Raw genomic sequence first — 15,957 nt, 5'->3', positions numbered from 1 at the left:
GAAGATCAATGAAAAACAATATTTACCTCTGTGACCACAGAAGACTGGTGACTCGTGACAGCATCTGCTATTTGAAGCTGGTGTTGCTATTTTGTCAGCTACAATTGCAAAAGCTTTTTCCCTTACTCAGGTTCTTAGAACACCTATTTTCCTAAGGAATTCAGTGATAGTTCTAAGTAAAAACAGTAAGTAGTACAACTAACTACTACTGTTTCCTCTTACAGTCAACCCTATTTTCTTTCTGTGAGACATGATGTTTACATCACCAAATTTTCCACTGGTAAAAAATTATTCATGCTTCTTAATTTTGAAGTTTTTCATAAACTTTAGGGTTAAAATCTGGCTTGGTAAATTTTTTAGACTAAGAACACTGGATGAGCTTTTCTTCATTGGTGTCAATTCTGGTGTCAAAGTCTTGAGCATTTACTGAAGATTGCATGTGTTATAGATGGGTTCTCTGGTGTTTAATAAGGTGCGAATTTTGACTGAATTTTCTTCCACATTCATGATGTGTAAAGGGCTTCTCTCTTGTGTGAGTTCTTTGATGTGTGTGGAGATGTGAATTTTGACTGAAGCTTTTCCCACACCAGGAGCATTTATATGGTTTTACTCCTTGGTGTGTTATTAAGTGCTTATTAAGATCTGACCTCCATCTAAACCACTTATCACACTGTTGACATTTATATGGTTTCTCTTCAGTGTGAATTCTTTGGTGCTTAATAAGGTCAGAGCTAACTCTGAAGCTTTTTCCACATTCCTGACATTTAAAAGGCTTCTCTGTTGCACGTTCTTTCTTATGAAGCTCCATAAGTTTCAGCAGCTCTTCCTCCCACCAGTTGCAAAGTTTCTTTCTTTCCTTCACTGGAAAATCTTGGTGCCATTTCCCCAGCCTATGCACATCACCATGATTTTCTTTGCCTGTTGTTTTCTGATGAACATTCACACTGGCTTTTTTTGATACTATGTCTCCTGGTGCTTGTATTTCTAAGTCAGAAAGACATATAGGTTGATGATTTTCCATGTCATTTTTCAGCTTTATCTCTGTTGGAATAAAAGTAAGAATCAGTCTACTGTATGTCAGAGCAAGATAACGATGGGGACAGAAGAAAAACACAACATTCACTGATTTAAAAAATATATATATGGGGAAGTAGAATCTTAAAATGTTAAGCCCTTGGAAAGGTTCCTAATCTAGGCACATTTCTCCTCTTCCCATGGTATTATTTACCTGAAAGCAGCTCTCCAGGATTGTCTTTGAACACTGGAGATCCTTGAATATATGGCTCTTCCCCTTGGTCTAAACAGGAGATCACTTTAGGTTTGGGGAGCACAAATAATGCTGTGAAATAAAAAACTGAGGTCAACAACTAGAACTAATAATGGTTCACTAATCCCAGACTACTTCAGGAAAAGCAAAAGATACTTTAACAGTTTGTCACCCTGAATGGTTAAATGGATACTCTCATATCCAATATTAAGCTTACACTATACTATATTTGTGAGTGGGCATGAAAAACAAAGACTGAAAAATGAACCTAAGCTAGATCGATGGGAATCCAGTGCAAGTTCCACATCTTCTGACACCAACTCTCAATATTCAGCTAAGGTGTAACCTAACTCCAGAGCCTGCAGGAAACACAGACTGTGCTATGACATCTTCGGGAAGACTTATACTGGATAAGACCAGTTTAGGGGAGTTGATGTGAAGGTCAGTGGGCATGTACCAGGCACAAATGATACATGCCATCATTATGCTAACTTTTTATTTAGTTCTCAAGCACCAAACACTGGGCTAGAAAAGATTTCCACCACTCCCATAGCTCACTGGTTCACATCTAGGTGGAGGAAACAGACAAGAATTACTTAGTGAACTTACTCCAAATTGTACTGCCAAGTATGGAAAGTATTCATCACTCAGTCATTCCATAAATACGTACTGAGTGGTTATGGTGCACCAGGCACCCTCTATGTACCAGGGACATAGTGGAGAATAAGACAAATGCCCTGATACCAAGGAGCTTGTCCTCTCATGCAGAGTCAGAGAATCTAACATCAACAGACAAACAAAAGTCAGGAAGTGATAAATGTTTTGAAGAAAACTAAGGGAGGGTAAGAGAACATTTAAGATTCTGTTTCTGTGAAGCTATTTTAGATAAGGCTGTAAGAAATGCTTCTTTTAGAAAATGACATCTGAGCAGAACCCTAAAGTGAATTTTGTCATGTGACAGAAAAGTGTACCAGGCAGAGGGTAAGGGAAAGAAATGAGCACTTTAAGTCCATGAAACAGCAAGGTGACAAGAGTGAAGAAAGAGGCCAGGTGTACTCTTTCTGCCCCCGTCTGATGTCTATGTCAGAAGCTTTCTCTATCTCCTTTATACTTTAATAAAAATTTATTACACAAAAGCTCTGAGCGATCAAGCCTCGTCTCTGGGCCCGGATTGAATTCTTCTCCTCCGGAGGCCAAGAATCCCAGCGTCTTTATGTGATTCAGCAACAACCTTTCATCTTGGGAGCTCGTCCGGGATTCTTCAGGACAAGGCTCACTCCTACGCTGCATTTCATAATTGGTCTAACTTCTGGGTCTGTGGAGAGCTCCCCTCTTCATCAGTGGAAGGCTTCCCGTGGTGGACATCTCCACTTTAAGGAAAGGACTTTTTCCAAGTCTGCAAATACCTTCAACAACAATCACATGTGATGCTTCTTCTTAAACCGATGACATCTAACAATCTTAAGATGGACTGATGTAACTATGGACATAATGTGACTTTTCATTTTGATTTTAATTTGGTTTAATGACTATTTTGCCTTACTTCTGTAACTGTATAAGGGGGTTTTCTTACCGTCTAAAAGCTTTAAATTTACAAATGGTTGTCTAAGCTCCTACGAGTGCCACAGCCTCCTCCAACTATTACTTGGGGCCCCTGGATCAGAGACCCTCAATATGAGGGTCAGGAGAATATGTTGTCTCAACAATTTAGGGACTATGCTCCTAAACAGCAGGAAGTAGTTATGGAATGAAAACAACGCCCCTTTCCCTTGGCAATATAATTCTCCTAAAAGAAAAGGGGGGAGTGAGAGTCATTTCCTAGGCAGGTTGATAAGAAGTCTAGGGGTCCCCAAGGAGACAGGGGTCTGGAATTTTCAAGGAGGAAGAAAGGACAAACTTTTTTCCCTCTACATTCCTTAGGATTATATAACAATAATGTATCCTGCCTGAGGACAGTCTCTGGGTTAAACCTTCTGGCTAATCCTGTTATCTTAAAATGTAAATTATGGGAGTAGGTCTGGTGAGGTCTTTACAACCTCGAGATATTCTTTGGATTCAATGGGGAGTATATGACTCCATTGCTAACACTAGCAAGGGGGTACTCTTTCTGCCTCCTTCTGATGTCTATGTCAGAAGCTTTCTCTATCTCCTTTATACTTTAATAAAACTTTATTACACACACACACACACACACACATACAAAAAGAGGCCAGAGCAAGAGCACGAGTGGCAAGAGATGACAACAGGAAGATGAGAAGTCACACCTTGGAGGATCCTGGGGGCCGTGGTAAGGAATTTGGTTCTAATACTGAATATATTGAGAAGTTATCATAGGTTGTTCTTTTGTTGTTGTTGTTAAAAGTTCTACCAGTTTATTGCTACCAACCCCTCTCCCTCTACCCTCATGCATGCGTGCTCAGTCATATAACCCCATGGATTGCAGCCTGCCAGGCTCCTCTGTCCATGGACTTTTTTCCAGGCAAGAATACTGGAGTGGGTTGCCATTTCCTTCTCCTATGACAGGTTTTTAAGGAGAAAATATCATCTGATTAGGCTTTTTTTTTTTTGGCCGGGTCATGAAGCTTTGGGGATATTAGTTCCACAACCAGGGATTGAATCCGCACTCTTGGCATTGAAAATGAGAAGCCCTAACCAATGGACAGCCAGGAAAATTCCCCATGATTAGGTTTTTAAAAGAATGGCTGCTGTGTGGAAAACTGAGTGTGGGAGAGCAGGAGTGGTGGCAATGGGTGCCAGTAAGAAAGTACTGAGGTGAACCTTGTGGCTGAGATGAGGATGCAAACAGTGCAAGCGGCTGAGACATGATCCAATTCAAACTACACTGTGATTGTGGAGCCAAAATGATCAGCGATGTGTTAGTAGTGGGGTGTGATGGCAACATGATCCAGGGGTTTTCTGGCCTGAACTTTAGGTTAATGGTTATATCTTTCAGGGAGACAGGAGAGATTAGAGCAAAGCAGATTTGAAGGGAACAAAAATTTTGGATAAGAAACAAACGTGAACTTGGCAGAAGCTCAGGGGATCTGGATACACCTATCCCGTGATGAACCACTATCTGAGAATCAACGAGCTACTGAAACAGAGACTCTCTCATGGGGGTAAAAGTAAACCAAGAATGTGACAGATTAGTCCATTCCTATGCAAAGGGAAGAGGAGAATCTTTACCTAGAGAGATGACAGTCTCATAGTTTTCATGCATTACGTCATTGTAGAGGGCCTTCTGAGTGGGATCCAGTAGTTCCCATTCTTCCTGGGAAAAGTATATGGCCACTTCCTCAAATGTCAACAAACTCTAAAGAAGAGAATGGCTTTAACTCAGAACTTGCCACTTTAAAGACAGTCCAACCATCTGGCCCATGATTTGTATGTTAGCCAGATATTAAGGGAACAACACATGATACTTTTTAAAGTGAGGAGGCAGAAAAGAAAGAGGGAATGGATCAGTAAACAGCCCAGGAGGTACCCAGTTCCCCTGGGAGATCATCTGAGTTAACATACTCTTGAACATCTGCTGGGCAGGGTGGGTCATGGACAGCAGGGAAAAGCAGCCCCAAGAAGCTGAAAAGCACAGCTCACCTGGGACTCAGGCAAGATGAACTCAGGTGCCACTGTCCAGTCTTTGGTGTTTCCTTGCTCAGGAAGGGCTAGGATCTGGTAAGTAGGTACCACTGTGGGTGAAAAAGTACCACGGAAATTTCTCTCACTTCTGTTTCTAAATATACTAGGCTCATTTCTAAAACGTAAAAGATTCCCATGTTTTCAGGATTGATGAGATACCTTTACAAGTGTGTGTGGTGTCTAGAAATGGCTCTCTCCTTGTAAATAAAAACCATTGACTACCAGCCCCTAAAACAGGTTCCCTAATCTTGAGCAAATTTATGAAAGTAAAAAACCTGTTATCCTGTCATGACATGAACTAAGAACAAAATACTCAGGGAATCTCGTGTACAGTAAGTAATGTTGCTTTAGCATTTTTTTCTAAATTATGACTTTTTGCCTGTACACAATTTTATTCACATTTTGTCACTGATAACCCCTTAATTCCTTCTGTTTTTACAAGGACAGGTGGGCCCAACCTCTACTTTTCTAAAGAACTGAGTTCCCAGTATCATTACCAGAGTTCTGTGGCTTGGAGATTTCTGTATCTTAGGCCAACCCCCACCCTCAACCCCGCATGACCTATTCTACCGCCACCTGGGGGGCATCCTAATTGCTAATGTAGCTCCATTAGTAGATCCACAGGGCAGGGTAACCAGAAAGTGCTCACACATTCTGGCTTAAATTATATCCCACCTCCCAGGAGAAGACAAGTAACATGAAGATCCTTACCCCTCTCACATACGGGCTCAGGTTCTTTGTGGGTATTCCTGCTCAGTGGCTCTTGTAGACCCTGGTGTATATTCCAGACTTCTTCCTCCCGGGACATGTCCACTGGCTGGGACTCTGCTGGCTTCAGCTGGAAGCCTGGGGCCTCTGCTGCTTCTCCCAAGAGCACTGCCTCTTTTCCCAGCTCCTGGACTGCAACCTAGAAATAACCCCCACACTTGTTACCACAGAACTGACTTTTGGTTTGGGCTTGATGGGAGAGGGAGGAAAAAGCAGGGGAAAAAGCAGAGTGAAGACTGCGGGGAAAAAAGGGAGACACTGAAAGAAATGACACAAAGACCTAGAGATAACAGCTACCAATTTTCCACAAGAACTATCCATAAAACATGGAAAATTGGGAGAAACCAGAAAAGGGTGGTTACTGCCAGCTCTCCAAGACAGCAGTCCCACCCTCTGAACTCAGCCCAGTTCGGCCCACTAATAGGGTTGCACAGGCCACCTGTTCTTGTGCTGCCTTGACAGGCTTTCTCCCCAACTTAGATCCTTACCTTAGTGGTTTCCTGTCTTCTAATTCTCTCAAAAGATTAGGGAATTGAATTTAAAAGTTGTTCTGTCAACCAGATTTTCCACATGGTCAGGGAAGATTCTCACAGACAATGGGGATGAAATGGAGAAAAAAGCGGGTAAGAGTAATGGCTCGGTCCTATCCCCAAATAATTCTGATACAAAACATGTGCTCTCCTGGTATTCACAGTGGGCCTAAGGCCAGCTGGTGAGCTGTCACCTGCCCAAGGGCATGTCCTGGATCCCCACTCAGAGCAGAGCCAGGAACAACCACTGAGAGAGGGCAGTGGAGGCTCTCGCCTGTGGTACAGAGGACACTATCCCTCAGGCTCTTTCTTCTCTCAGCTACTGTGCTGGGATTGCAAATCTTTCTTTCCCTGTGTTCTTTCTACTTTTTCCCCCTTCCTGGGCAGTCGTCCCCTAGTTGTTCGGTTTCTTCCTTCTCTGTCACATCTTCGCTCTCTTTTGGTCTCTCACAGTCCTTCCTTTTCTGATCTGCCCTGAACTCTCCAGCTCCTTACTGCCTTTTGTTCGTTTCTAAGAATTTAAGGTCCATCTCCTTGGCCAAGCCAGACTAGGCTCATTACCCTCAACACACCCTGGCTCCAAAGACAGCAAAACTCAACTCTGTCCGTAAGGCCAGGGAAGTCTCTGCCAGGATCTCTGAATCCTATGGGCTGACTAAGGCTGCAGGTCTGTGCTTTCAGGTCCTGCTTCACAAGTGCTAAAGGAACAATACAATAGTGACCTAATCCATTTTTTCTCCCAATTAACTGCCCCAATATATGCACCTTCACTCTATTTCACTGCACATCAAGAATCTTTCTCCTCACCCCATTCCTTGTTTGGCCAGTTTCGCTCTGCAAGTGTTCTACCAGGACCACAGCCTCCTCGATGCTCTGTGGATGGTGCTTCTTTATGAGGTTATGGGTGTCCCCAGGCAGAATGGTCAGGAACTGCTCTAGCACCACAAGTTCCAAGATCTGCTCTTTTGAATGAATCTCTGGCCTCAGCCACCGACGGCATAATTCCTGGAGCTGGTCACCAGCCTCCCAGGGTCCAGCTGCTTCATGATAGAGGAAGTTCTGGAAGTGCTGGTGAGACCTCTCAGGACTGATACTGTCCATCTGTGGGCCAAGTTTCTTATGCAGACTGGAGTTCTCTACCACAGGTCCCTTGGTCTTCCAAAGAGCTCTGAAATGAGCATTCAAGTACTTACACACCTTCAGATCTACGGTCATCATTCTGATCTAGGAATAATTCTGCTCCTGTGCTGGATACAGCACCAACTCCAGGTCTGACAACTGAGGCCCAGTCTGGTCTGGAACAAAATCAGTAAAACAATCTTCTTCCTAAGGCATTCAGGGCAGAAAAAAGTGCATGTCAGTAAGATGCTGTCACATGAACTTTACTACCTGCTAGTTATAATGAGAAAGATGAACTTTAAAAACCAACTGCCAGGGCTATGTTTTTCTATTATTCAACTTAATACAGCATAGCTTACTGAAGACAAATTCCAATAAATCACTTTGCCTTTAAAAAAAATAATCAAGAAAGGTATATGGGTGAGAAAACTAATACCCACTGGCTGCAAGGAGTCTGGGGATTATCCAAAGATTTAACTGAAAAACTTCCTATGTCATCCCCTATTGTTAAGGAAAGATCAGGAGAATATTCTGAGTTTGTCTTAAATTTTAACATATTGTCCTAGTCTGTCTTTAGTAAGAGGATACAACTTCTATAACCTTTATCCTTCTGGGAAGATGAAAGCCTTCACTTCCTGGACCTTTTGAGGTGCTCCTTTCCATTGTATCAAAACTGGTAGGAGAGCTGCAACAATGAGACCAGAATGGAAAGTAAGTAATTAGGAAAACGGAGCCTTATTCTTCTGAAAAAGCATCCCTCAGTAACTAGTTGTTCAGCATTTATTTTGGCATTTCTTTGCAAGACATATAAAAAACACTATGTAGAAGATTTATATCCGTATTTTAAATTTCTCTTGACCTAGGAAATAACTACAGCTGACCCTTTTTCACAAACTGTTTATTCAAATGTCAAGTGGTGAGACTTCCCTGTGGTCCAGGGGTTAAGAATCCGCCTTCCACTGCGGGGGACGTGGATTTGATCCCTGCTCAGGGAACTAAGATACCACACGGCCCAGGGCAAGTGAGTCTAGCAGGTAACTAGGGAAAGCCCACCGGCTACAAAGAACCCGCACTCTGCAAAGACCCAGCACAGTTAAGAGATTTTAAAAAAGAAGCCCACGTGAGTGGTAATTACATTCAACTGCTACTGATTCCTTTCAGATTCTCCCAGGGTCCTTTAGACCTCTAAGCGATGCTGGTGGGGGTGGGGGAAAAGAGCTGTCTGTCTCACTTTCCCTGAGATGACCAGCAGAAAGGGCATAGAAATTCTGCCCAGGAAGCCGCGGTATCCATAAACGGCCGGCTCCCGATGGCCGGCCGGCTCACGGTACGCATGGGACACTAAACAGGCTTTCGCAACACGGAAGCTGATCTCTGAGCCTGGGCCTCTCGTTTCTCCCGCGGTCACATCAGCCAGTAAAGGAAACACCGGTGGAGGCGGCAAAGTGGACACGACTCGGGGCGCGCCCGCGAGCACTGGGCCTACGGGCAGTATCCGAGAGGCCTCCAGCTGCGCGGCACAGGGCGCCACCGCGCATAGAGTGCAGAAAGCAGCCTCAGGAGCCTGAAGGCGGGCCTAGCCCGGGTCAGTCCTCTGCCCGTAGCGGCGGGAGTCTCTCGGCGGCTTCGGAGCCGGTGCCGAACTGGAAGCCGCCTCTAAGTTACCTCAGACGGCCTGGTTTCCCGGAAGCCGCTCCCACTTCCCAGGGCTCAACCGCAAGTCGCCTCCCGTCTAACAGCGGCTCTGAGGTGGAAGCGGGGACTCCCGCTTCGCTGCCTAGCGCGCCACTCAGAAGCTAAGAGCGAGCGGAAGAGGGGAAAGCCGGGTTCCACTTTGGTTCCCCGGCGCCGGAAAACCCGCCCAACCGGAAGAGGACGTGACGTACTTCCGGAGAGGGCTCCGCACTGCTCTTATGCTTTATCACGGCTGCAATTCATAGGGCAGTTTGTCGGCAGGAAAGAGTTAACGCCGCGAAGTCTCAGGCCCGTGGAGCCTGGTGTCCCTGCGTGGGCGCCTACCTCTCGCGGCCATTTCTTCCTCCGTCGCTGCGGGTGGCGGGCGGTAACCCATTGTCCCGCCGGGTGCGGCCCCTGTCCCTGCCGGTACCCGAGCTGGGCCCCCTCCGCTTCTCATAGCCTCCTCCAGTACCTGGTGTTTACCTAAAACAATAAAATAGCCTGTTACTTTGTCAGAAAAATTAATTTGGGGACAACTTAGGGTTTGAATATATAAAGTCGCAACCGTTAGTAAGTCTGGCGAACATGACTCGAGAATCCAAAGGAGGAAAATGGGGGTTAGTGTAGTGGGCTTTCATTGGCTGAATTTTGACAATCTCCCATTGGCAGGTCTTTTGCTGGGCCAGGAGAAATTCTTCTGGTGGGTAGAAAAGTAAACCTTCTTCCTGTTGCTGATGCAGTTGGTGTCTAGAGGTGGGGCATGATACCTGCTCCTTTAAGCTCTGATTCCATTTTAAATAAGTAATTTTCACAAAGGCAGTTTTGTCTTATTAATCTGCTTTGTGAGAGGTGCAAGCTAGACACAGATGCAACCAAAGTTCCCACAGCTGACTGAGCAGTGCAGTCCCTCAGTTTTACAAGACACATCAAGAACCAGAAGATTCTCACAGAGATGGCTTGGGTCTTTATAATGTGTGTGGAGAAAGCCTGAGTTCTACAGGGACAGATACCTCCCTTCCTTAGTTCTCTGCAGTCAAGATCTATTGAGAACTCTCCCTCCTTCCTTCAAAGGGGAAAAGGAAATCTGTTCTCCTAAAATCGGGAATCAAGAATTCCCTGGCAATCCAGTGGTTAGGACTCTGCGCTTCCACTGCAGGGGGCACAGGTTTGCTCCCTGGTTGGGGAACCAAGATCCCACATGCTGCACAGGGTGACGAAACAAAAATAAAAAAACTGGCATTGACACCGATGAGGAAAACAAGTGCTTAAGCAGAAGCTAAATTAAACTTCTCCACCTTTTTTTTCAACTGCCTGTCCCCTCACCAACGCCATCTCCAATCTGACTTCCATTCTCTTTCCACGCTCCCTTTCTCACCATGCCTTCCTCTGCTGGGTTCTCACTCCAGATGCTGCACCAAGCTCACTGCCTTCTCAATGCTTCACTTCTCACCTAGGTTTGGATTTCCCTGTGCAGAACCATCAGGATTTACTATCAGCTCCCGGATCCTATACCTGAATGCAGCTTGGGGTGCAACCATCATGACCAAGGCTCCCAGAACTGGCTGGAAGCTTGTGAAGCCCAGCAGTTGCTGATAATGGGAGAGTCTGAAGAGCTGGTGGGAGCTCTCCAATTGCCAAATTCAGTCCCCACAACGTGGGTATAATCAGGCTGACATATGAGTTACCTAATAGAAATCAAACAGGCCTTGACCATCACTAGATACGGTTTCCAGTCCCAGCTCAATCCATACTAACGATGTTGGGGGGAAATACTGAACTTCTCTGTGCCTCTATTTCTCATCTGAGCATAACAATACCATGCAGCACAGAGAAAAAGATTAGACATGCTATTTGTATAGCATCTGGCCCAGTGCTTGGCACTTAGAAGGTGCAGAGTAAATGGTCTGGGTTGGTGTGAGAGAAGTACCATCTTATAGGAATTTTAAGCATATCTCACTATTTGACATATATTAATAGATTTAGCGTCGGTCATCCCCACAGAATGTAAGGTTCTTGGAGAGTGGGTAATCTGTTTCATTGGTGAATCGCAGCACCTCAAGAAGTGTCTAGTCCTAAAATAAGCATTTGGCAAATGAATAAATGGGTGAAAAAAGACAAAGACGACTAGGGTCTTCAGACCTGGTTTACTGACCGGGTGTCCAATCCTTAAGTATTATAAAGAGTGCAAACGAAAATGAAAATTGGTCTCGGCTGAGATGTTCCTGAGATGTGTCTCCCCTTCGTTTCCACTCCTATGGCTCTAAGGTGGGATTTCTGAACTTCAGCACTATTAATATTGGGGGCCGGACAGGTGTTTGTCGTCTTGCGTGCCCCGCCTCTATTACACTGCAAACACCTGCGGTCAGAGTTTGGCTTTCTGCGCCACAGGTACATAGCCCTTGCTCAGCTACATTACCCACCTAAACACCAGAATTTGTTCCTGCGGGGTTATCTACTCCATAGTCTGGACGCTCTCTGAGGACAAGGAGTTCTGAGCTGTCTTCGTGTTCCCACTGCACAGCACATGAGTGCCATAAGGCCTTGGTGAACCAGTGCTTTATTCGCGTAAATCACAACAAGAGGCTCAGGGCCTTTCAAAGGCGGCTTCACGGGAAAAGTGAGGGACACGGCGAAGGGCGACAGGGCCCACACACCAGGCTTCCGCGGTCCAGGCCTCTCCAAACAGAGGTTGCAGCTCACGGCCACTGAGTGTCTTCCCGTTCAAGGATCCGAGACACGACTAGAGCCTCAGAGAAGCCAGAGCCGAGGAGCTCGGGTTCGCCCACCGGGAAAACCGCCCTTATGCCAGTCAGTCAACCACCAGGCGGTCTTTCCCAGCGCGCAGCCGGAAACTGCCGCTGTGCAAGCCGGGACTTACAGAAGGTCTGGCGCATGCGCAAAGGCTAACCCGGAAAACAGCGCCGCGGAACACGCGTAGCCCTCCCCCATCTGGTCCCGCCCCTTCGCTAATCGACACAGTTTTACCCAATGAGAAGACGAAATCCTCGTTGCGTCATAACCTGTTTAAACCGCTTACTTGTTAATCCTTCCTGTTGATTACTGCCTTTCAGTTTGGGCGCTTTCGCTTCTCTTATTTTGAAGGGTCCTTGTAGCAATCTCATCTTTTCCTCCGTTTACAGAGGAGACGGCCACAGTAGTGCTACCGAGAATCACTGCTCTTCCTTCACGTCTTCCCACAATCAAACACAATTCTGTCCCTCTCTCCCCCACCCACCTCTCTTTCCTGTCAATATAGCCATCCAATTACCCTGCTGTCTAAATAGGGAGGCAGGGAATTCCCTGGTGGTCCAGTGGCTAAAGACTCTGCGCTCCCAATGCAGAGTCTGGGGTTCGACCCTTGGCAGGGGAGCTAGATCCCACATGCCGCAACTAAAAGATCCCACGTGCTGAACCTTAGAATTCACGTGCAGCAACTAAGACCCTGCTCAGCTAAACAAATAAATAAATGCAGGAAGATATCCTAGAACGTTAGGAACCTAGAGACTTGGGAACCTTGTGGCAGTCTGCAAATAATTAGCTGTGGTAGCCAGTGGATCGCTCTCGCACTTTGTTTCATCATCTATAAAATGAATACAGTAGCAGGCAGGAACACTGGAAAGATCAAAATAGATGAACATGGTTAAGTCCTCCCATTTATTTAGGACTTGACTATTTAATTTTTTTAAGCTATTGTAAACTATATTAATCCCAGTGTGTATAGAGAGAATTTGTTTGTGGACTTTGCATCATGTGATCTTACTAAATGTACTTGCTCCAGAAACTCTGGTAGGCTCTTAGGATTTTCTACATTGACAATCATGTCACCTGTGAATAAGAGCATTTTGTTTTTCCTTTCCAATCTGGATGTTTTGTATTTCCTTTTCTTTCTTGATTGGACTGGCCAAGCCTTCCAGTACAATGCCAAACAGGAGTGACAGGAGTGGGTATTCTTGTTTTGTTCCTTATCTCAGAGGGAAAGCATTCAGTCTCTGACAACTAAGTGTGATACTTACAATAGGTTTTTTTTTTTTTTCCAGGCAGCAATCAGGCTGAATTTAATGATGGGGAGCTGGGCCAGACCATCCAGTGAGTGAAGTCGCTGAGTCGTGTCCGACTCTTTGCGACCCCATGGCCTGTAGCCTACCAGACTCCTCAGTCCATGGAATTTTCCAGGCAAGAGTACTGGAGTGGACTGCCATTTCCTTCTCCAGGGGATCTTCCCAACCCAGGGATCGAACCTGGGTCTCCCGCATTGCAGGCAGACGCTTTACCGTCTGAGCCACCAGGGAAACCCAAGACCATACATAGACCTCTGCCCATCCCCTTGGCTCATGGCCCCTAGAAGCCAGAAGCAGCCTGGAGGGAGCAGGTAGCCATGGTCCCGTGAACTTTGTGCAAAATACTAAATGCTAATTTGGCATTGAGGGCCAGCTCTGGGCGATCCTTTGTGTAGCCAGCCCCAGGATGGGGGAGGATGGGGGGAAAAGAGGTGGGTTAAGAGGCCCCTGACCAAGAAGAGAAAAGGGGACAAGAGAAAGGAAAATGCCCCCAGTTTGGGAGGCAGGGTGGGATACAGGCACAGGGCTAGTTTCTGAACATTCCCCCAGGGCAAAGGGCAGACATCCGAGCGCTGGAGATCACAGGTACACGTCTCCAATGTCCTCGAAGGCGAAACTGCCATGGACGGCACTGGCACTGGCATCTGTACCTGGAGTGCCAATTACCTGCAGGCTCACAGCACTCAGCGTGTTTAAGAGTTTGACCATGGACTCCCAGCTGGCATCTGGTGACTCAAGCAGCGGTGGTGACTTCACAGATTTCTGGCTGTCTGAGCATCCCAGGGTGCCCCCCCCCCCCCCCCCCCCCCCGCCGCCCCACGCCGGTGCAGCATCTTCCTGATACTGCCGCTGGATTGCTTCACCATCAGTTCATCTACCATGCACTGCAAGCAGATACTCATCATGATAGCCTGGGGGCTGGTGGTGACCCACTGTAGCTGGTCCTTGCTCATGAGGTATTCAAAAGCCAATTCCAGGCACACCTCACCCCGGCCGAGGCTGCTTGTGCCTCAGTTGGGCAGTGGCATAGAGATGACCCACCAACATCGCATGCGGGTGACCCGGAAGGAGACTTCACGGAGTTGCTGGCCAGGCAGGCGGAGCTGGAGGCTGAGCTCACTGTTGTTGCCTGCGCTCACCACCACCAGACGGACAGTCCTTCTCTGGGAAGTCAGCCACACAAGCATTGAATTACAAGTAGCCATAGTGCCGCAGTGTCTGGGCCAGCTGCAGGAACTCCTTCTTGGAGACCTTCTCCTGCCAGTGATTTGAGCTGCTACTGCTCCTTGGCAACCAGGATCCACCCATGCTCAATGTCTGCTACCATCTGAACATAAAGCAGGTTCAGGACAACCCGGTTCTCCATGACATCGTTCTCATAGGCAGAGTCTAAATAACTCTTCCTTAGCACAATCTTATACTCTTGAATCTGAAGACTGGTAACAGACACACAAGGCAACTCAAACTCTTGCAACTTCCGTACAAAGGAAAAGGCTTCATCCTACTTTGAACTAGAACGAGACTGAAGTAGCCGATCAAGTCATCTGGAATATCCAGCTTTGCAGCCACACTCTCCTGGACATACTCAATCTGATCTGAAGTTAGCACGTTGGCCAGAACTTTCTGCCCGTTGCTGAGCAGCACTTCCGAAGAGAGATCTTTTGTGGGGAACTGCTGTGCCCGACGCAGGAAACTATTGAAGGTCTCGCTGCTCCCAAGCAATGGGTCTTGCCGAACAGCTTGCGTTTTCTTCTCTGTTTTCTCCTGTTTCACCTCAGCAGGTGTCAAGAGACAGAAGCTTCTTTGGGGGAAATGCAGGAAGCACATTGGTCCCATATTCCTTCCGAAGCTGCTCGTGCAGTCCCAGGAGCTGGCTGTAGCGCACCCAACAGTGCAGGACTCCATTCCTCTAAATGTTTATAAACCACGTTGGCTGAGCCGCCGTTCCCCAGGCTGCGTGACTCGGTTTCTGGAATGGAAAAGTACATATTCCCTGCAGCAGGGCCCGGCCGGGCTCCGGACTATGAGGGGCTCAGCGGCTTTGCACGCTCACTTCCGCTCCTCAGCGCAGTCTCGCTCGCCGTTTGCCCGGGGGTGGGGCGTGCTTACAATAGGTTTTTTTAAAGTAGATGCTCTTTGGGAGTTCCTTGATGACCTAGAGATTAGGATTCGGTGCTTTCAGTGCCATGGCCTGGGTCCAATCCCTGGTCAGGAAACCGGAATCCCACAAGTTGTGGGAAAATTAATTATAAAAATAGATGCTCTTTTATAGGTTGAAGAAGTTCCATTCTTTTCCCAGTTCCCTGAGTTTCTGTCATAAATAAATGTTTTATTTTTGTCTCCATCTTACTACAGTGTTCATTTCCAGGCTACTAGTTGTGCTAATCTGAGGTAAAGGAATATCAGAGAACATAAATTGTAAACACACTATCAGTTCTGTGATGCTTTGAATTCTACTGTTGTTCTCCAATTCACCTTCGATTAATACTGTAAAGTTCTCAAATAGCTGCTCCATGCATTCTACCCAGGTTTTAGGGTTGTTGTCTATGTGAGAAAAAAGGTGAAGCATGCTTATTTCAACTTACCCAGGGCTGGAACCCTGATACCATTAGTTTTTCTAGTGCTTTTCCAAACTTTATACAATATTCTCTTTCCTGTATTACTGGTTCTCCACTCTGACACCTAATCCCTGCCTCTGCAAATCTTAATAAATTAGTTTACTTCTTTTCAAAGCCTGTACTTTATCTTCCTTTTTTTGTTGTCCACAATCTTCTTCCCTGTCCCACCTGCTAGTATTAATACTGGAAGTATACTTGTCATTAGGGAAATGCAGATCAAAACAGCATTATGATACATACTTACATACCTTGTCACTTTTTAAATTGTGATATGACACATA

The 15,957-nt window shown here is 46.2% G+C and overlaps 1 protein-coding gene, 1 non-coding gene and 1 pseudogene across 7 annotated transcripts; all 3 read right to left on the bottom strand.

Moving 5' to 3' along the window:
- Positions 1 to 366: 366 nt before the first annotated feature.
- On the bottom strand, positions 367 to 9,192 carry LOC110150607 (zinc finger protein 75A-like). 6 transcript variants are annotated; one of them, XM_070461111.1, is made up of 8 exons: positions 8,989 to 9,189; positions 7,924 to 8,008; positions 7,012 to 7,530; positions 5,618 to 5,813; positions 4,865 to 4,956; positions 4,454 to 4,580; positions 1,229 to 1,339; positions 367 to 1,041 (listed from the first exon to the last, which is right to left on the bottom strand). In XM_070461111.1, the coding sequence occupies exons 3-8, from the start codon at positions 7,420 to 7,422 to the stop codon at positions 443 to 445; spliced, it is 1,536 nt and encodes a 511-aa protein (XP_070317212.1). In that variant the 5' UTR covers positions 7,423 to 7,530; positions 7,924 to 8,008; positions 8,989 to 9,189; the 3' UTR covers positions 367 to 442. The 6 variants fall into 6 exon arrangements, with proteins under 6 accessions (XP_070317212.1, XP_070317215.1, XP_070317213.1 ...); XM_070461114.1 differs by having other exon boundaries at positions 7,402 to 7,530; positions 8,989 to 9,188; XM_070461112.1 differs by lacking the exon at positions 8,989 to 9,189 and adding an exon at positions 8,459 to 8,956.
- Positions 9,193 to 12,867: 3,675 nt separating this feature from the next.
- Positions 12,868 to 15,871, bottom strand: LOC110150608 (sorting nexin-17 pseudogene; annotated as a pseudogene).
- Positions 13,218 to 13,289, bottom strand: TRNAC-GCA (transfer RNA cysteine (anticodon GCA)). Its single transcript has one exon. It is a non-coding gene; the product is annotated as a tRNA-Cys (tRNA).
- Positions 15,872 to 15,957: the final 86 nt, after the last annotated feature.

This window comes from Odocoileus virginianus, chromosome 33 (assembly GCF_023699985.2).
Source record: "Odocoileus virginianus isolate 20LAN1187 ecotype Illinois chromosome 33, Ovbor_1.2, whole genome shotgun sequence".
In the NCBI taxonomy this organism is placed as follows: domain Eukaryota; kingdom Metazoa; phylum Chordata; class Mammalia; order Artiodactyla; family Cervidae; genus Odocoileus; species Odocoileus virginianus.
The sequence above is the reverse complement of the archived record's forward strand: the minus strand, read 5'-3'. Positions and strand labels throughout refer to the sequence as shown.